The sequence below is a fragment of the Arvicola amphibius genome, chromosome 12, assembly GCF_903992535.2.
Source record: "Arvicola amphibius chromosome 12, mArvAmp1.2, whole genome shotgun sequence".
Classification (NCBI taxonomy): domain Eukaryota; kingdom Metazoa; phylum Chordata; class Mammalia; order Rodentia; family Cricetidae; genus Arvicola; species Arvicola amphibius.
The window spans coordinates 15315928-15338025 of NC_052058.2; the positions used below are offsets into that span (position 1 = coordinate 15315928).

Here is a 22098-nt window from a genome sequence, read left to right on the forward strand (position 1 = left end):
GTTTGGACATGTGCAGATGTGACTCACTGAACGGCCCAGAAACTGTTGTGGGGCCTCTCGAAGAAATTTCAACAACTCTTCTTCAGAAGGTGCCATTCACAGCTGTTTGTGGGGTCTTGTCCCGATCCCGGGGTTGTGCTATAAACAGCGCTGAGGAGAAAGGACTCCGGAGGAAGCTGGTGCCACGGAACTGACCTGAACACCCCCGGTTACACCTACTCTCCCGGTGGAACTGTGAGTTAGTGTCCAGCTTGGTGTAGTCAGGAAGCTCTCATAAGTGGTTTATGTTTAGCTCGCCCTCTAGTGGTAAGAGAGGCTAATCACCTGCATCCCAGCCAGTGAGGGCCCTGGAGGGACCTTCAGGAGAATGTCAAGAATGTCAAGAGTGGGAGGAAGGGCCGGGCGGTGGTGGCGCACGCCTTTAATCCCAGCACTCAGGAGTTCGAGGCCAGCCTGGTCTACAAGAGCTAGTTCCAGGACAGGCTCTAAAAAAGCTGCAGAGAAACCCTGTCTGGAAAAAACCAAAAAAAAAAAAAAAAAAAGAGTGGGAGGAGGGAAGACAGGTGAGCCTCCGGAAACGGGGCTGGAGCCTACTCCAGGAAAGGCCTCTAAGAGTCACTCAACACCAAGAGCGACTGTCATGATTATTAATAAACTTCCAGAAACTTCTAATCAGATCGAGACAGTCTAAGTTCAGTGCACTATAGTGTGTGTGTGCCAAGTCTCTACATTTATTGAATCACTAATTAACCCAGCTAATATGTGTTGGAATATTGTAAGCCGGTGCTGGGGGCCAACACCCTGGTGTGGTCCGCAGTGGGGGTGGTAACTGTTTCGTGCCAGATTGATGACGGCTCACCTGAACCGCCGTAGACAGCTTTCTTCTAGCACAACCAACACCCGAGGCAAATCACTTTTAAAGGAAGGAAGGTTTGTTTTGGTTCACAGTTTTGGGGGTCACCCAGGTTGCTCTGGACCTGTGGCAGCATGGTGTATCGTGGGGGGAACATGCCATTTACCTCAAGACATCGGAGAAACAAGAGAGAAAGCGCAGGGGCTAGGGTCTCAAATCTTCAAGGGCATACCTCTAATGACTTAAGACCTCCCACAAAAGTTGACCTTCTCTGTGTAGCCCTGGCTGTCCTGGAACTCGCTCTGTAGACCAACCAGGCTGCTTCAATCTCACAGATCCGCCTGCCTCTGCCTCACAAGTACTCGGAATGCACCACCACCACCTTTCAAAAAATTTTAATTACCCTTTTCTATTTTTTTTAAAAAATATTTTTTATGTGTATGAAAGTTTTGCCTGTATGTATGTATGTGCACCACATGTGTGCAGTGCCCAAGGCGGGCTCTGGATCCCCTGGAACCGGGGGTGAGATACAGATGGTGTGAGCTATCATATGGAAACCAAACTGGGTCCCCTGCAGCAGTCACAAGTGTTCTTAACTGCTGAGCATCTCTCCAGCCCAAGATTCTGCCTTGTAAAGCATCTACCACCTCTCCAGAGTTGAAAAGAGAAATCATGTTTTCACTGTATTCCCGTGATCTCTGAGACATTTACTGACTGATGGAACAGTGAGCTGCCTGATGGGTCCTGTATCAATCTGGCTTTATGGAAACACAAAGCCATATATTCCCCAAAACATAGGGATTTTAACTTGACTGGAGTCGAGCCAAACACCCCCCAACAGCACTAGTCCAAAGGGCTGGAAGAAGGAAACGGGATTAGGAAATGTGGCCCACTTGGCCCAGAGGGCAGGCCACGCCTGGAAATGAAGCCTCACTCTTAATGGTACACTCTCCTCAATCACCAGACAAGGCTCTGGAGTTGGTTGGTCAACGGCTTGTTAAAGGCTAGCTCCAGGACATTCACCTTGTGCCCAGTTTTGGAGCCCAGCCATTAACTCCCAGAGGTCAGCAGCAGCCTATTCAGGACCACTCAGACTCAGGAAAGATGGCAGGCATTAAGATGACTCGTCAGTAATTCTACAGCCAATTTCTTAGGGACGATGAAAATCTAACTGTAGTGTTAAGAAGCATTGCTAGTGGAGACAAAGCAATTCCTCCACCCCATGCCTGGCCCTCACTGCCTTAATTGTCATTTCAAAAGCATAGTAGTTGCTGGAGACAGGCTCTTCTGCGCCTCCCAACTTTGGGCAGAGTCTTGGTTCAGATTGGAAAGTCTTTGTACTTCCAATGCAAGAGCCACCATTTCCAAAAGGCACAAAGTGGATGCCAGATCTCCCTCTGGAGCTCTTAAGGCATTCTGACCTGCCTGTTTGTTCTTGTTGAAGTAAGTAAGAACACTTTTCTTTTTTAAAGATCTATCTATCTATCTATCTATCTATCTATCTATCTATCTATCTATCTATTATGTACACAGTGTTCAGCCTCCATGTATGCCTGCAGGCCAGAAGAGGGCACCAGATCTCATTACATATGGTCGTGAGCCACCATGTGGTTGCTGGGAATTGAACTCAAGACCTCCGGAAAAGCAGTCAGTGCTCTTAGCCTCTGAGCCATCTCTCTAGCCCCTCAATTCTTCTTTTAACAAGTTTGGGGGGGGCTTTGTGGATGAGTGGGCAAATGTGATAGGGGCTGTACCCCTGTGGTCCAGTGGGTAAAAGGTGCTTGTCACCAAGCCTGAACCTGAGCTCTGTCTCAGGGACGCTCATGGTGGAGGGAGTGAATCAACTCCTGAAAGACATTCTGACTTCCAAATGCAGTCCACACCTGCACACACACACACACACACACACACACACACACACACACACAGAGAGAGAGAGAGAGAGAGAGAGAGACAGACAGACAGACAGACAGACAGAGACAGAGAGAGAGAGAGAGCAGTGAATAAATAAATCCAATTAAAATCAATAAAGTGATGCAAAGCGAATCAGTAAGCCATTGCTTTTACTTCCCTTGGTGCCGAAGGAGTTCCAGGAAGGGGACCTCTCAGGTTATGGCTCATTCTGTTTTGGGAGCCCCGTGTCACCAGAGGCTGTGGCTCTGTAGAGACCTCACTGCCTACCCCTGTCCCTTCCTTTCTCGCTCTTTAGTCAATTCATCACTCTGAAGAAGAGGAGAGGCCAGCTGGGACCTAGGTCACACTAATGCACTTCTCTTTCTGAGTAATGACTTTAAACACAAGATGGGATTAGTCTCTGACAAAGAGGTCAGGGAAGAGCAAATTTCTCATCAAGAGGGACTTTCTCCCAGCGAAAAATACAAGGGCACATGGCATGCCTGGCTGGGGAGTAGTAGCTGGGAGAGGAGGCCTACCATAATCCTTTTTCACAATGAATGATCAGGTGTTGGATCCAGGTGCACAGAATGCCAACGAGAAGGCCTGGGAACCATAGCAAAATGGGTCGCCATGCCAACCTCACGTCTGCATGTTTAGCTGACGTTGCCTGAAAACCGAGAGCAGATCACAGTCCTGCATCCAGAACAACAGTGCACACATGTGGGGACACATTTGCCAGATTTTTTAAATTTCAGGTACATTCTTTTTCATTTTTTGAGTGTGTATGTGCGTGCTGTGTATGTGTGTGTGTGTGTGTGTGTGTGTGTGTGTGTGGCCAGAGGACAATCTCAGCGGCTCACTCCTCAGGGGCTGACTTGTTAGACTCCACGGTGAATACCTTTACTCTCTCCAGCCGGATTAGATTTTTGGTATTAGGGCGGGAGTCCTTGGCCTTGAGTGTGCTAAGCAGTTAAGCACAAAATCTTCCACTGCGCTGTAATCTCAGCTTCCTGGGGGTATTTTCAATTTCTCAACCCAAAGTGGAAAAGCTTCCATTTTCTGTTGCTCCTGATCTTACGTGGGTCACCGACTGTCCTTGAATTGCAGCTTTATTCTGGATACAACAGAGCCAACTGGACAGTGTTTGTACTGCCCCGGATCTGTAAAATAGCAGGATTCTAAAGAGCCAGGCGATGTTACACAAGAAACTGCTGAGCGGCTTGGCTTCAGTTTACAGGGAACAAGACTCTCAGGGGACTTGTGTCAGGAGCACGGGTAGTGAAAAAGTCACCTTGCTCTAGCCGTCTGGAGCTAGAATGCTTTTTGGTTACATCTTGGTGACTATATATATATATATATATATATATATATATATATATATATATATATATAATCATGTTGGAGATGGAATAACGACAGCGTTGGTTAAAAGCACTAGCTGTTCTTCTAGAAGGTACAGGTTCAATTCCCAGCACCCACATGGATCTGACGGCCTCTTCTGGCCTGTTCTGACATGCAGCAGGAACTGCATGCATTGACACACAGACATACATACAGGCAAAACACTCATGCAAATAAAATAAATAAATCTCAAGGAAAACTTTAAAAAGTGTTTATCATTTGTGTGTGTGCACAAGACACAGGTGGAGGTCGAGAGACAGCCATGTGGATCCAGTTCTGTCCTCTCTCATTTCAGGACTGAACTCAGGTTACCAGGCTTATGCCGCTAGCACCTTTACCATCTGTGACCTTTGAGGCAAAGCCTTGTGGATGTCTACCTGGTAACTCTGCTGTCCCTGGTCATTTGGATCCGTGCTCTTTTCTGCCACTGCAAGGTGCCTATGCCTTCCATTGTCAGAGCTAGACACAGAGTCTGTGTTGGGCTCCCGTGGTCAGAGAGGACCTTCTTCTCGGGTTCCCTCTGCCAAGCCCCCGTCTAAACCCGTCCTCACCCAGGTCACCAGTCCTAGCATGTGAGAGTCAAAGACTGCATCACCCTAAGGCACCCTCCAATCTAAGCAACTGTAAGTAGGATGGCAGGATTAGGCTCTGCAAAGCTCCATGCTTTCCAGAGAAGGAACCATTTGTTGCAGGCTCTTGGAATGGCCCATGGGCATGGCAGATGACTGGAAAATCTGTGCATCAGGTCTCAGCTTCTACCTCTCACCTCCTGAGATATGCGGAGAAATCCTTTTACAAAAAAAGGAAAAAGATTACCTTCATTCAGAGCCCCTTGTGGACCCATTCTAGTCTCGGAAGCACAGGGTGTTTTTCTTGCTTGGTTTATAGAGTGTCAACCCCAGGTCATGCACTTGGAAAGTGAGAGTCGGCCACTTAGGGCTCCATCATCTTGATGGGTGAGGGGATGATGTAAGCTCCTTCTGCTCCTTAAGTGCATATCTCCTTCCTGACCTTTGATCCAAATCAATTAAGCAATGAAATTATGAAACCTCACTTTTGATCAATACCTTCCATCCAGAGGGACACTGTGTTCTCCTTACAGATATTATTAGATTGGGTTTGGAATGTGAAATGCTGCATCATGTAGAATTAAAAAAAAAACTTAAAAGAAATCTCCAGGGTCTCTATTGTAACCCAAGCTGGCCTGGACCTTGTCATCCTCCTGCCTCATCCTCCTGAGAGCTGAGAAGATAATTGTGCTCCAGAGTTGTCTGAAGTCAGCAGCTCAGCATTCAAGGAGGAACTGGAGAGATCTGCAAACATTAAACACAGGTAGGACTGGGGTGGGGCATTTGGAACTAATGAGTTTATCAAAACATCCTTTTAGCAGCTCCTGGGTAGCTAGGTCTTGCATGTTTGAGGTACCTGGAAGTCACCAAAGTTTTTGGCTTTTCTAATTAAGCCACAGTGTTGAAACAGAGTAAGTCATCTGAAGGACAGACTTTTCCTTGCCTCACGTAGTCTCATAACCCTTCAGAGCCTCCTACTCTTGTCCTAATCTTCATTTAACCTGAGTTCTAGTCACTAAAGGACGTTTAATACTTCTCTACACCCATAGAGTGACCATCATTTCCCCCTTTGTTCTACCACTGATACACTGAATTCCTTATGTCGTGAGCCCTTGTTGCCAAGCCTGCTGACCTGAGCTTACTTCCCAGGACTCACACGGTGGCAGGAGAGGACTGACTCAGAAACTGCCCTCTGGCCTCCACACACACCCCAGCAGGCACCCACTGCGCAGCCCACAAAACTTAAGAAATATTATGAATATCTTCTTCCATTTGAGAACTTGCCTCTAAGTTTCCTAACCACATTATGTCAAAAGCACATTTTAAAAAGCCCAATTGTGAGTTTTCCTCTTATAATTTGTACACTCTGGATTTGAAGGAATTCTTTTTAAGGAAAAGTGACAAGGGCGACCCTGGTTTCTTCTAGTTACCCTAGAGTTTTAGGATTTAGACTTAAAACCAAGTCTCTTCAGATTTTAGTTGTTTCTGCTAGCTTTTCCCGATTGCACACGCAATTCTGCCAGCATTATTTGCTGAACGAGTTCCTCTTTCCTAAGTTGGCCTGGCTCCCTCATGGATCACTGGAACATGCACACGTGGCTCCCTGTGTAGGTCTCCTTGGACACCACTTTGATAACCACGGGATGCAGCCTTGAGGACAGGAGCAAGGGGCCTCCAACTCTGCTCCCACAATTCCACTAGCTTCTAGGTCATCTGCATCACACACATTTTAAACTGTCAATTCCTAAAAATTGCTGCAATTTTGATTTGAATTTCTATCTGTCACATCTATAGTAGTCCTGGGGCTTGAACTCTAGACCTTGTGAGTGGCAAACACTCTATTTTGAGCTATATATACTCAGCTGGCTTGGACATCTGAGATAGGGTCTCACCATGTTAACCCAGTCTTGAGTTGTCTCCCTCGGAAACACAGTCTACTGTCTATGAGACAGTCTCTGATTGGTCTGGAAATCACCAATCAGGCTGCCTGGCTAGAGACCTAGAGATTCTCCCGTCTCCACTCCCCTAGAGCTGGGATTAAAGAGCACACTTTTGTGGGTTCTGGAGATCAAACTGAGGTCCTTGCACTTGCCAGGCAAGCGCCTTACCAGCTGAGTTCTCCCTGCCTCCCATGCCCTCTCTTATCAGCTATTTTCTAGAAGAGATTTTGGTGTCTAAGCTCACTAGTGTCCTTAGTTTCCTGTACTTTATCTTGTTTTGCTACCAGAGTGATACTGGTCTCCTATAAAGGACCAGCAGCACTTTCTTTGTAAACAAGCATTTTGTGGAATGGGCATTTCTTTCTTAAATAATTGACGGATTGACTGGGCACACCCTCTGTACTGGTTTCCTTTGTGAGACAGTTTTTAATTCAAAGGCATTAAGACTTCCTTTTTCTTTTGTGGTACTGAGTATTAAGCCCAGGGTTTGTGCTCAAGAGGCAAGCACTCTACTTCTGAGCTACACCCAGCTCCAGAGCTTCAGGTTTGAGCAGAAAGTTTTTGCTGAGCTGATTTCCGTTGCTGGAAGAACGCCTGCTATGAACTCTCGGAGTGCTCAAGGCAGGTGCGAAGCAGTGAGGGCTGGCTGGCAGGAGAGACTGATGTTGATTTTCGTATTAGTTGTGCATTTCTCTTATTTCTAACAGTTCACGACACATTACGGCGGGGGTGGGGTGGCTGTGGGGGGGGATGAACTCAGGTTCCCAAGCCCGTAGGTAGCTCATTATCTAGTTTTTCTTTGCAAAGTACATTCCCTTACCAGACACAAGCTCTTTAAGCTGGGTGGGGTCATGCCCAAAGTGCTTACACTGCAGGCAATCGGATGTGTGTCAGGGTGCAGAGGGCAGCCAGTACCACTGTGCAAAGTTCTGTACAGGTCTCCGCACCAGGCACAAAGCTCTGTCCAGCTTACTAAGTAGTTATTAGAGGGTCAATGCAGAGTTCATAGGTCCCAGAACCACTCTTCCTGTCTCTGAAGGTACAGGTCACGTGATAGGAACAGAAAGTGTGGTGGATTTGGGCATCATGAGACCTGTGACTGAGAGCCATATGTGTTCTAATCTAGGTCTTGAATGGACAGATGTTAAAGTACTACAAATACCACATCAAGTTCTACCTGAGACCAAGTGCAGATCAACTGTGTCCACATTAAAGAGAGGGTTACACAGGGTTACAGCTAGCAGGAGGATGAAGGGCCAGTCATTGAAGGGGGGACCAGCGGGGGAACAGGAGTATACCAGGAAGTGAAGATGCTCAAAATGCTCTACCTACATGTATGCAGATGTCATAGTGAAACCCATTACGGATAATTAGCATATGCTAATAAAGTAAAAAGCTGCCTGTGTACAGGGAGCACATGCCACACAACAGGTCAGCAAAGGACTTCTTTGTTCTCCATGTTCCCTCTGCTTAGCTCCTCCCAGTCCTTTATCCCTGTTCCTCTCGGGCTGCCCTTGCGAAACAAGCCTGATCTTCAGATTTTAGATCCATGACACATCTCTCAATAAAGTAAGACTTTAGACTTGATGTTCATGTCTAAAAGGAGGCACCTGAGAGCGGAGTTTGGCTTACCATGTCAGGCAGATGCAAGAGATAGTTTAGAAGCTGAGAAGCCGTTACTGAGGGAATTGCTAAGACATCTTCAGAAGAGGGTCAATAAGACGGCTCAGTGGGGAAGGTGCTGGCTGTCAAGTGGGTGAGAATCCTGAGTATGACTCTTTGGACTGTACTGATGGAAGGGGAGAGCGAGCGACTCGCTTACAGGTACAGTGTGGCACACACGTGACCTCCCCCCAAATGAATATATAAATGCAATTTTAAAATAAAGACTTGTTGGGACCATTTGGAGTCCTGGCCTCCAGCTGCTCTTCCCTGCTAGATATCTTTACTTTCCTTCTGATTTGAGTTACTGAAGGCTGTGTCAAAGTTGTTTACCAGCTCTGCTTCACGACCACGTGTTGCCTTGCCTTGAGGATCAGAGGATAAGGTTTTCACGTGTTGGCCCACCTGACTGTTGGGTATATAAGCCTCTGTGGTGCTACTGAATAAGGGGCTTCTTACCAGTGACTAGAGGTCCCTGTCTCTGTCTGTGTGTGTTTGTGTGTTTCAATCTCCAGCCCCTTGCCCAAAGCTCGCGAACTGTATGGTAGCACATAGAGCGCAGACAGGCGTTGTGTGTTGCAAAGACTTCCCCAAAATAGATGGCATCTCCTTCATATTTTGTTTTCAAGCAGTTCCTTTAACACCAAGTGTTCAAATAAATTCTCTGAGACATTTTTGTTGGTATAGCTTTTAAATTACACACTAGTTTTCACACCCTCAAACACGGTTCTTAGGAAGGCTAGTTATAGGTAGTTGTTGGTACTTTCCAAGGAGAGGAGACATGACATTTCAGTCCAACGGAAGTATCCTCTCATCTCCAGGTGGGCGACTCCGATTCATGCAGTAAATGACTGTTACGCTTTAAAAGGTGCCCTAGTTCTTCTACATGACATTTCATGCCCACTTTAGGTCAAGAGGTCAGCCTACTTGCGATCACTCTGCGGTTCCTGAAGTGGTGAGCACCCGGGCTCCTCTGACACACAACTGGGCCCCTGGTCAGCGAGGTGTCATGTCAGGCCTCTCGATGATGGCTCCCAGGAAACCTTGGGTTTTAGAAGTGACCAAGGTAGCTGAGAGCCAAGTGTAACACCAGAGATCACACAAGACTCTGAGTGACCTGAAAGAGGTACATGGGAGGAGATTTTTAACTTCTCTTGACGTAAAACTGGCAGAAACAAGAATCACCAAATCCCTGCAACTAGAAATCATGAGGGTTAAACATGTTTGTGCATCATGACGAGGCCCGCACAGACCACCTCCCTCGCGGCTTCCACAGAACCGCGATGGCAGTACCGGGACAATGGGACCTGGTTTACAGATGATGTGAATACAAAGTCTTAAAATTTATAATAGGACATTAAAATAATCTTCTAATAAAATCAGCCTTCGGTATAAAGGAATCTAAATTTCAGTATTCTGTATACTTCTAAATAAATAACTCTGATCTATAACCATTGAAAATATTACAGTTTACGGTGACATCGGAAGAAATAAGCCACATGGCATTATAAGTGAAAATAAAATGTCAATTTAGAAATAAGCCTAAAACACACGGAGCTAAAATAATAGAAAATCAAAACACTCAGTATCTAATTAAATAGGTAGCGGTGGGATGACCACATACATGCTCAACAACACGCACGCGCTCAATTCATATAAAAGCCCTTAAATTCACAAGTTCCAAATAAATAAGTGGAAACACAAAGAAAGGTACTGTGCCAGCCAGTAATAACTACAAAGCAATGTCTCTCTTTTCCTCCAAATGATTCTAACAGGAAAACAGAACATAAAGATCACTTGCTAAAAAACTATAATTCATGATTTTTTTTTAACAAAAAGATGTTGCCTAGAATATACAAAAGTCAAAGCAAGGCTTCCTAAACATTTCATCACTGTACCGTAAATAAGGAAAGGCCACCTAATGACAGATTTAAACAAAACTAGACATTTAAAGTTGTCTTTTGAAGGTAGACATTTAAAGTTGTCTTTTGAAGGTATGATTGAATTTCCGCTTCATGACCACATGATGGGGTCCCAAACGAGTCCATGATAGACATGCACATTCCACATACCCGAGCGTATGGCCTGCGGCCACTCAGCCACACGTGGTGACCTGTTTCACTCAACAAAGTAAGGGTTTGCCTTCCAAGAACACCCACACAGTAGAAACTACCCCTTACTTGGATTCCTAGTTTTAGGTTCCAAAATGTAATAGATGCTCAGGAAGTCTCTCTTGAGCTGTGGAACCAGGACTCATTGCTTCCGGCAGCATAGAAGCCACAGCGAAATCTCACCTGAGACTTGGGAGTTCTGTCATGGTGCCTTCAGGCCTGTCAAATTCATTGCCACAGATCTACCAGTTTCTAATTCAAGGCCAGCAGTCTACAGTTTATCTAGTTCACAGGTAAGCCTTCTCCAAAGATGTGTGCCTGCACATTGTAGTCGAGTTAAAAGAATAAAGGTCATCTTTGTACTCTGTGCTGAATTTCCACTTGCAATAACTGCTTCAGACACACACACCCACACAAGCATTTCACAAATGGAGAAAAGGATCTAGAGTAATGCCCACAGCTTAAATTACACAGCTCCCAGGATTAACTAAAAAATGGCATTGAAACCATAAGGAAACTCTCTGATTACAAAGAAACTTATTGCATGATGGCAGGAAGCAATGACTGTAAACTGGGAGTGGTCTTTAGCCCTCAGTGGGAGCTCGGAGTACCCTGCTCAGAGCGCTTCACTACACAAGCAAGCAGCAAGGAGAGGGGCGTGCGCTCCACAGCTCCCTCCCACTGTTCTCAGTGCCTACACTGTATTTGCCTTCTTCTGTGGACCATTCTAAAAGAGTTCTCTGGGCTGTTTCTAAAGTCCGTCCTTGGGTCCTCGCTGCAGGGGAGGGGGAATGTTTCATGGTTCCTGAAATAAAAGCTGTTGGGGAAGTTTGCACTTTGTCTGTCTGTCAGCACGCCTGTCAGTCCCACCTGCTGCTAGGAGAGGTAGACCCAGTGTTTAAGTCCTGCCACCCCCTGCAGCAGCTTAGTGTAATAGAAGTCCATGTTGTCGGCAAAGTCTGTACAAACAGGTGACTCCATGTTGCCCAGAGTGCAGTAGAGCGCGGTCCCTCCCACGCTGAGGAAGACTGTGGCTATGCACAGCAAGATGAGCAGGATGCAGGAGCCACTGCCGACTTCATCTGAAACAAGAGAACAGGGTCAGAGGTCACACAGCCATGGTCAGCTCAGGCTCCTTACCTGCCTTCCTGTAGCTGCAAGTCTCTTGGCCTGTTAATCGACGCTAACAACCTAGTTGCTGTACCCCAACACTTCTTCTTTATACCGTGAACAGTTCCATCCTCCATATCTGTGGGTTCTGCAGCTGTGGGCCAAATACTCTGAGGAAATTTCATCTGTGCTAAGTATGTACTCGTTTCTTACTGTATTCCCTTAAAACAAAACTGTGTAATAATTACTTACAAATTATTTAAACTCATGAGACAGTATATGCAATGTGGATGACTCCAATTGCTGAGCCAACTCTCTGACCCAAGACACTCTTTAACAAAGAATAACAGCCAGGCGGTGGTGGCACTAGCCCTTAATCCTCGGGAGCACTTGGGAGGCAGAGGCAGGCGGATCTCTGTGAGTTTGAGGCCAGCCTGGTCTACCGAGTGAGTTCCAAGACAGCCAGGGCTACACAGAGAAACCCTGTCTCAAAAAGGATAAAAAGCAAACAAACAAAAAGAATAAACAAAGTATGCAGGAAGGATTGGTGAGACGGCTTAGCGGGTAAAAGCACTTGGCTTGCAAGCCTGGTAGCCTGAGTTCAATCCCTGGAATTAATGGTGAGAGAAGAGATCGAGCTCCCAGAAGTTGTGGCACAGGTGTGAAATGGACAGTAATCATCATCATCATCATCAAAGCACACAGCGGTGTGAACGGATCCTATGAAAACAATATGTCGCCTTATATAAAGGTCTTGAGAACACCTGCAGATTTTATTATTATGGAGTCTTGGAGCCTGTGGTCCATTGAGAGATGATATCTATGTTGTTTAAATGAAATACTTTATGAGCTGGGATGGGAACAAGCCATGAGCTGCTGCTGAGTACCCGACAAGTGACTGATACAGAAAAGACGCAACGTGTGCACGAAGCAGATTCCAGCCCTGGAGGACAGAGTGTGGGACACGCTCACCAGCATTTCCCACACTGACTAAGCACGTGTTGCAATATTTCTGATACACTAAGTTAAATGAGATCTACTACTGAAGCACATTTCATATATTTCCAAGCTTGTTGTGTGGCTGTCATAAATTTAAAATCACCTATGAGGGCTGGAGCAATGACTCAGTGTTTGAGAGCACTGACTGCTCTTCCAGAAGACCCAGCTTTGAGTCCCAGGCACCAGGAGAGGGTTCACAGCCCTCTGTAACTCCAGTTCCAGGGGATCTGATGACCTCCTCTAGCCTTCTCAAGCACTGCACACCTGTGATGCACAGACACACATGAGGCAAAACACCCATGCACATAAAAAAAAATCACCTATGAGCATCCACATTGTATTTCTAGGCCACAGTGCTGACTAATGGAAGGATGGGCCTCTTTAGGGAGCTCCAGGCAGGAGGTGAGATTTGCAGCTGTACATGTGTAAGCTTCACGTGAAGGTCTCATGACTGTTGAGATCAATTCATACACTAGCTACATGTTTGTTATTGTCCTTAGTGGCAGAGTAGCGATTATTATTTTGTATTTTAAGGAGGATGATGTTGAGAACATGGTGAAGGGTGAGGTGGCCCGAGAGTCCCAGACCCAGGTGCACCATGGGATGGGGATGGGGCGTGGAGGCTGTGCTGGTTACAACAAGATGCCTGGATAAAAATGAAGCATTTCCAAGGCTTTTCAGTTTCACAGTTGAAAATCCCAGGCAGCTCTCCCGCTATCTTAGAAATGTAGCTCGGCGTTCACACTCAGGGCATAGCGAAGCACACTGACAGACGCTGAGCTGGTTTCCACTTCCCTTACTCACTCCTGCCTCAGGTAACTCTTTCTGAAGCCACACAAGGCAGCACTACTGTGACAGCAGGGCCTCGGTGCTGGCCAGGGGCTGAGAGGCTCAGTCACAACCATGAGGAGCAGACGGACTTGGAAGGCACTCAGCTTCCATTCAGAGGAGAGAATGCCTCAAATAAAAGAGGGACATTTACTTGTCCCTAAAAACAAAATAAAAAAAGCAAGTTCACTAGAGAAGAAAAAAAGAAAAGAGGAAAATACTAAAGAAAAAAACCTGAGGTGAGTTCTTAACTTTGACCATTTCTGGACTGGAGAGACCACAAGGTCAATTTTGCAACTTGCTCAGTTATTTCAGCAAAAAAATGTTTCAAAACTTTAAGATCTAACTTGATTTCTTTTTGTTTCTCTGCTAGAAGATGGAGCAAGTCCACAGCCCTTACAAACCCTGCTGGCAAACATGTCACAGAGCTGTGAGCACCGTGTGCACTCGCAGACGGGGCGGAGCACTCGCAGACGGGGGCGGAGCACTCGCAGAAGGGGGCGGAGCACTCGCAGACGGGGGCGGAGCACTCGCAGACGGGGCGGTGCGCACCTTGATCCAGGTTATCATCTATTTCCTGGAACCGCACTCTCCGCTTAGCTGGCTTCTGCTGCATTTGGGCGGGGTGGTCTCCTACCGGGTCATTCCTCTTCTTCAGTATGGACACCAGCCCTTCCGTAGGAACAGCCTGTCGGGCATCAGAAGGACCAGTTACGTTAAGCGGGTGGGACTTAGGAGTTATCCGTTATACATACAACCATAGAACACCATTGCAGTGATTTATACTCTATCTCTCTACACTTAACAATAGGGTGTTCTCTCTCTCTCTCTCTCTCTCTCTCTCTCTCTCTCTCTCTCTCTCTCTCTCTCTCTCTCTCTCTCTCTCTCTCTCTCTCTCTCTCTCTTTCTATAGCTTAGGACTGCTTGGAACTTGCTATAGCCCAGGCTGGCCCTGAATTTGAGATCTTCTCGGAGCTCCTGAATGCTATCACACCTAGCTTACCTTCACGGCCTGTTTTTGTAAATTTAATTGTCCAATTCTGCACAGCTTTGGGGGGCTTTAAGGCGGAACGGGAAGCTGTGACAGACCGGAACACTCTGCATCAGGCACCTCCAACCCACACTACCCATGTTATGCAGCCTTCTGGTTTTCACGCAGGCCACCGCTCTCCTTCCTACCCCCCCATTTCATACCAGAGGCACCTGCTTGACATTTAGGAGCCAAAGCTTCCAAGGTACAAAGGCTGCCGGGGTCGGGGGAGGCAAAGAGAGTCAGTGGAAGAGGGGGAGGGGAAGCAGTTGCTCACTTGTGCACATCCCAGCCGACTGGTAGGAGGTGCCTGCTTGCTCCACGCAATAGGTGATGACATGGGTGGGCTATGGGCTCGGCACTGTGGATGTCAGTGCTGTACGCTAGGATGGCCAGCAATGCCATTTATCCGATCAATGGCATAAAACTCTTAATATGATTTCCAGTTCCAGGCAGCAATCTCGGACAATTACGGATTCCATTAGTTCTTTTCATAATTCAGAGCTCTTAGGGGCAAATGACTCTAGACAGTCTTCTACTGGGGTTCTCTGAACGTGGGTCTATAGAAACCATTATCTTAAAAAAATCAATAAGTTGGCAACTTATTCTTTTTATAGAAAATACATATCTCAGATAGCCTGATTCTGAGAAAACAAAAGGACTTCAGTGACATTAAAATGCTAAGTACAGGGCTGGCAAGATGGCTCAGTGGGTAAGAGTGCTTGCCACCGAGCCTGAAGATGTCCCTGAGTTTGGTCCCTGGAGCTCATATAGTGGAAATAGAGAACTGATTCCCTCAAGCTGCCCTCTGACCTCCACATATCTGGGGCACAAGCATGCCCCTCTCAATACAGAAATAAATATAATTTTTATAAACGTGTAGGAGTAGATTTTTTTCCTAAATTTTGCTTTAGAAAAGAATTCCTTCACAAAACAATGGAAAATGATTTGACAAGTGCCTTTCTTAAAGCGTGAGACAAACACATACTGTTAAGTTATTAAAGAGCAAGGACTGGAGCCAGCGAGGCTGCAAAGCAGGAAGAGCACTTGGGTTTGATTCCTGGATCCCACCCCAGAGGGAGAGAACTGACGTTCAGGCGGTGTGCTCCGACTCTGACACGCCCTGCGGCATGTCTGCACTCACACCCATGTATCATATGTGTACAAAATAAGTAAATGCATGTCAAAAACCTTAAAAAACAGGGGGCAGAAAATAGAAATTAGTTTTAATGAAAGATGTACAACTGGCAATCTTCTTATCTCTAGAAAAATATAAAACTAAAAGCAAGAAGTCTCATGGAACCTTCGTTATCTTTTCCATTAAATATTTCTCTGCTCTGTTTGTCAGTGGTAAATTTACCAACCACAGGAAGGCTTTGTTTTTGTTTTCAGAGAGTCTTGCTGTTTTCCGGAGCTGGTCTTAAACGCCTGGACTTAAATGATAGACTACTGCATGCCAGGCGAGAGAGAGAGAGAGAGAGAGAGAGAGAGAGAGAGAGAGAGAGAGAGAGAGAGAGAGAGAGAGAGAGAGAGAGAACATGTGCGAGTATCCTGCAGGAGTTAGTCCTTTCCCTCCACTGTGTGGGTTCCAGAGACTGAACTCAGGACTCTCAGGCTTGGCAGCAAGCACCTTTACCTGCTGAACCATTAGCCAGCCCTTAAGGTACAGTTTTAATTTAGAAAAAAAAAATCCTATTTATTAAGAGCAGCCCTAAGATGGGCGATGATGGCACATGCCTTTAATCCCAGCAGAGGCAGAGGCAGAGGCAGAGGCAGGCAGATCTCTGAGTTTATTTGAGGTCACCACTAGATACACAGAGAAATGCTGTCTCAAAAAACAACAACAAACCAAACCAAACCAAAAGAAGTGTTAAACCACGCTGAGCAAGCATGAAGGCCTGCTTGAGTCTGGATCCCCAACACCCAAACCAACAGCTGGTTGTGTCCATGCACCTGTAACCCCAACACTGGGTGTGGAAGACACCTAACATCCCTTCTGGCACACACACAAAGGGACAGTGAGAAGGGTGAGCCCAGGAGCCCCAACTCTGTCAAGTGTATCGTTGGGACATTAATTCGGATTTGCAAGTTCAAGAAACAAACTATAATCAAATGATGTTGGAACTACGGCAGACTGAGAGGTCCCCGGAACGGTACAGCTGGTCTCAGTGTGGCAGGAGAGTTTGTCTCTGGAGGCCGTCAAGGGATGCAAGCCTTTTTGAGGGCCCTATCTTATTTCCTTTGGAGGGCAGAGGCAGAGTCTGAGAAAGCAGTGGCATGGGATAATTCAGAGTCTGCTGTGACTTCCCTACTCCCTATGCTATGAATCAGACCCTCCCCTCTTTACCAGCAAAGCTCTGTCATTTCCACCCCCACTTCTGGTTCCGCTGTTCCAAAGTGAAGGAGGATGTTCTTCTCTCAGGTTCTTTTGGAGTATCTTGTCTAGGTTTTCTTTCTTTCTTTCTTTCTTCCTTCTTTCCTTTCTCCCTTTCTTTTTTTATTTGAGACAGGGTTTCTGATGTGGAATGTCCTTCTGTATATGTGTTGCTCTTATTGGATAATGAATAAAGCTGTTTTGACCAATGGCTTAGCAGAATAAAGTCAGGCAGGAAATCTAAACAGAGATATATAGAGTAGGCACAGTCAAAGAGATGCCATGTAGCTGCCAAAGGAGAAGATGCTAGAACTTACCGGTATGCCACAGCCCTCATGGTGATACACAGATTAATAGAAATGGGTTAATTTAAGATTAAAAGCTAGCTAGAAATACGCCTAAGCTATTGGCCAACAGTATTGTAATCAATATAGTTTTGTGTGATTATTTGGGTCAGGGTGGCAGGGAAATGAACATGCAGTCTCCGCTTACAGGGTTTTTCTGTAGCTTTGGAGCCTGTCCTGGCAGTTGCTCTGTAGGCCAGCCTGGCCTCGAACTCATAGAGATCCACCTGCCTCTTGCCTCCCTAGTGCTGGGATTAAAGGCCTGTGCCACCACCATTTCTGTCTTTTGGGCATATTTTCTGGTTCCTACAGCACACACATGGGAAACAAAGCACACTGGGTCTAAGCACAGGAGATGCCGCTAAAGGAGGGCAAATCCTAGATGCAGGAGGTATAATACTTAGGTTAGGATGTATCATTTGTGTGTATGTGGGTTTGTTTTTTTTCTGCAATAGTTTGGAACAAAGAGTTTGTACTTGTTCGAAACAGAATTCCTACTTCCTACAGCATGGCAGCCAGAATCAGACCTCACCTCAGAATTCCTGCCTCATATGGATTTCCTACCCCTCACTCAGAATTTCTATTATCATAGCATGGCAGTCAAACACCTAGAGTTTAAGAAAGAACTTGCCTTAATTTGAATTTGCTGGGTAGAATTTGCTATACTTCCATGGCTGATGGGTAAGTAATCTGAAATAAGGGCATGGCCTTGTTCATGGTGTCACCTAATGATGCCAAACACGTCTATACAGAGTCTCTATATACAGCTCACAACCATGCGTCTCCTGGAAACTACTCCATGACTGTTGTTGTTGCTATGATAAAGTAAGAGGGCTAAGTGTGGTGCACACTTTAATCCCAGCACACTTGGGGGGGTAGAGGTAAGAGATCTCTGTGAGTTCAGGGCCAGCTGGTCTACATAGTTAGTCCCAGGACTCAAGGGACTCAAGGCAGCGTGGGCCTCATGAGCATGGCTCTGGCAGGCCTTGCCCTTTTGCCCCATTCCCTCTGTCTTGCTACAAACCATTAGATTAGATACCTGAAGCTAGACACCAAGGTCTATTCCTTTATTTGACCACTTCCTCCTCCTGAGACTGACTACCAGGGTCCAGCTATCAAAGTATTAAAGTCAAGCAATCAAAAGCCCCCTTTGGCTACCCTAATTAACATGGCCAATTAAACTTAAACACCTCATCCTAACACAGAGGTTCCCTTTCTACTTTTATAAACTGCCATTTTCCTATGCTCAACTCCTCTCTATCCAGAGGCAGTTCCTTGTCCTTACAGGATAAATACCCCTGCCCCCTTTTTCTTGTACCCTCCCCCCCCTCGCTCATCCTCTCTCTTTACCAGCACATCCTTGCCCATTCTAACACAGACCTCTCTTTTCTTGCCTCTTAAAAATCACACCTGCAAGGTCATTTGCCGCTGTTTTTCTGCCAGAGTCAGAAAGCAGCCACTTTGACTTTTCTTCCCTGTTTAATAAATCATCTCACCGTGAAAACAGGTGTTTGGGTGTGGTCTGTGCCTAATCCAAGTCTGGGATGTGGCTGCAGCTATGTGTGTGTAGGGGGTGAGAGTGGGGGTGGGGACTGTCCTCCTTCAAGGACAGCTAGGGCTACACAGTAACACTGTCTAAAAAAAAGGATATAAAGAATTTCAGTCTGTCCTCACTCCTTCCTTTATGGTACTGGGAACAGGACCAGGACCTTCCCTAATATAGAAGAATGTAAAGAAAATTTAAATCTCCAAGAGAGCTTCATCAGTAATAGCAAATTAAATTCCCTGTTTCAATTAGCAAATTGTTTTGGTACCCAAACAATATCTACCCAGCCCATCCACTCGGAACGTCTGAGTGTAATACTGTAATTGGTGGCGTTTGGATAGATGCAGGGCTGGAAAACATCCATCTGGCCTAGTCCTGCACATCCGTACATAAACGGCTCACCCTGCTCGGCAATCAACAGTCACTTTAAACAGCAGATCAGAGGGTACAAAACAAGGTGGTTCTATGACCCCCGGAACTGCAGTTACTAACAGGAGAAGAGGGCAGAGCACGCTGTAGTCCCTCCTCACCAGATTATGGAGGAAATGGGCCAAAATTAGACTATTTTCACCTGGAACCTCAAGCCTTGCTTGACTTCCAACTAACTTGACAATGAAAACCCACAAGCCACATCTGTATATTGTGTGTAACTTTTGTTTTGTTTGTTTTTGTTTTTTAAGACAGGGTTTCCACCTGCCTCTGCCTCCTGAGTGCTGAGGTTAAAGATGTGTGCCACCACTGTCCGGCTTTATTGTGGGTATCTTAAATGCTAGCAATTTCACTATGGATGAACGTGTGTTTTAACAGCCAACTCCACACTACGCCCTGTTCCGTCCTCACAACAGTTTCAGATGACATCAGAGGAAAAGCCAAATGTAAAGAGCCCAGGAGTGTGGCCACAGGCAGAGTCAAGAACAAACTCAGGGCTAAATACGGAGACCTGTCTGTACTATCAGGATTTTATTTTTGTATGCATTTGTTACCATTAGAGTGAAATAAATGGAGTTTTCCAATAAGATTTACAAGGCTTTGGCTTCCCAGAAGTTGTTTATATTTTCTACCTGAAATTTTTATCTTTTATATTCCCTTGTCAAGAGATACTTAAACGAATGGCTATTCTTGTCATGGGAGCAGCAGATCAATGTCACAGCTACTGTCACAGCTAACTGACAGAACAGGTCATTGCTGAACCTGGTGGTGACAGCTGATTTGGGAAAGCCATTTCACAGAAGAGCCTGTGGCTTCCTCAGGCCTCCCAAGGCTAAATCTGGGAACACTGCGACAGGATGTGCCAAGTGGGAAAACAGACCGCGGGGGACACACACTATGCTGAATTTCTAAGCGCTTAAGAAGGAAAAAGCATATTGTTAAAAGCAAAACCAGGAACTTTCTGATGCATCTGAACACCTAGATCAGGTGGTGCTGTACGCACTTGCTCTTGTAACTAGCTCCTGCTTGCAGAACAGATGATTTAGTAAGCACAAGATGGGAAAGGGAATGTGCGCGTGCTGGGCAGCATCCTCCTTTCGCATCTCCAGAAGCCTGTTTGAAGAGCTGCCACTTTCAGTATTACAGCCCCCCACTCTGCTGGGAGGATTTCACAGATTTTAACATTGCATTTTACATTATTTACTCTCTCTCTCTCTTTCTCTCTCTCTCTCTGTATGTGTGTGTGTGTGTGTGTGTGTGTGTGTGTGTGGCGTATGCAAGTCACAGCACACATGTTAGGTCGAAGGACAACTTGAGGGAATGAGTTCTCCTTTCCCACTATGTGGGTGGGATAGATCGAGTGATCAGGCTTGGCAGCAGCTGCCTATACCAGCTGAGCATCTTGCTGGCCCCTTTACTAATACTTGAAACTACACTGTTTATTCTTATGTGAATTTGGTTACAATAATCTCTCTATCCAGAAAGCAAGCTTCACAAAGACAGGGACTTGATTTCTGCTTACTGCTGTCCCCTGGTTTCTATCAAGTAGGAGATGCCTAAGAAGCATGCTGGAGAGAAAAATGAAGACACCCAGCATAGAGGCTAGACACAGATACAGAGACGTTGCCAACAGGAGCCTTATCTTTCAGGGCCTGGTAGTTTGGTACAGAGGAAAGTATGCCTGTGTCCTATGGTAACTAGGGAAGATCACAATGGACAAGGCCTTAGGAGGAATGCTGCCCCACCCCGCCATCATCAGAAGTTCAGAGAGGTAGTTCCAAGGGAACAGCAACGTCACGGAGTTGGGCACTGTATGTAAAGTATGTGAGATCTAGATGTTGAGGCTTGGGAAGAAGGCTCACCACTGGAAAGCAACACAGACTTACACAGACAGCAAGGAGCAGAGGTCAGGAAGTGCAAAGCATGTCTAGAGGCGGCGAGGGGCCAGTCTGGTTGCAGCTGAAAACACAGGACAGCAGGTAGGAAGGAGATGACGCAGAAAAGCGGATGGGCCAGACCACCAAGAATTCTGAATTTCAGGCTGCATAGCACAGCCTTTCCCATGAAGCTATAGGGAGTCCTGGGAAGAGGCTGGTGGCTCAAAGATATTTTATGACAGAAGTTTAAGTTAGCAGGCCCTGTTAGAGAGCTGGGCTCTGTCTTTGACTTAAGAGCATAATGTTTTCTATCATTTCTCCTCCTTCCCTCCCTCCCTCCTTCCCTTCCTTCCTTCCGAGGCAGGGTTTCACTATGTAGTTCTAAATGTCCTTGAACTCACAGAGATCTGCCTGCCTTTACCTTCCAAGTTGGGATTAAAGGTATATGGCACTGTGCCTAGGTCTATTAGAGGTTTTGCATTTTATTATATTGTATTTACTTTATTTTAATTGTTTTGCCTACATGTATGTATATGCACCTGTGTGTACCCAGTATCTGAGGAGTTCAGAGGAGGGGCTTGAATTCCCTGGAACTAGAGTTATAGATGTTTTCAAGCCTCTATGCAGGTGCTAAAAATCAAACCTGGGTTCTTGGAAGAACAAGGGCTCTTAATCATTGAGCTATTTCTCCAGTCTTACCAGAGAGTTTTAAAAAGATGGAAACTTTGACAGGTACAGGAGCATCTCTGCTGCCCTACAGTCAAGTTGTTTCGTTCATTTTTATGACCTGTTTGGCCCTTTTGAGTATCAGCTTGAGTTCAGGTCTACACAGTGCTAAGGTGAGATCACTGGAGTGGAGAAGGGATAAAACAAGAAGAAGAAGCTTATAAAATTGCTAATGCAAATGTCCAGGAAGAACAGTAAATATGGAAATTTGAAATGTAATTAAAACAGGAAAGGAACTTGGTAAAAGAAACACGTCAATCAAGAAGCATTAACTAACTAGAAATGTAAAAAGCAGTCTAAAAACAAGAGGCAAAAAATGACACCATCTGGCACAAATAAAAAATGGGCAATCTCAGGGTTCTCCCTAGGGACTAGTTAGAGAGCTACATAAATCAGGGGTCAA

At 45.9% G+C, this 22098-nt stretch overlaps 1 protein-coding gene across 4 annotated transcripts in view; it reads right to left on the reverse strand.

Annotated features, from left to right (window-relative positions):
- Positions 1-8995: 8995 nt before the first annotated feature.
- Cnst (consortin, connexin sorting protein) overlaps positions 8996-22098 on the reverse strand; it is an 80955-nt gene continuing 67852 nt past the window's right edge. For 2 of the 4 annotated variants that reach the window (XM_038349645.1, XM_038349643.1), the window contains exons 10-11: positions 13922-14057; positions 8996-11514 (exon numbers count right to left, since the gene is read on the reverse strand). In XM_038349645.1, coding sequence (XP_038205573.1) covers positions 11309-11514; positions 13922-14057 — 342 coding nt within the window. In that variant the 3' untranslated portion in view covers positions 8996-11308. The other 2 variants (XM_038349644.1, XM_038349646.1) reach the window with 2 other exon arrangements.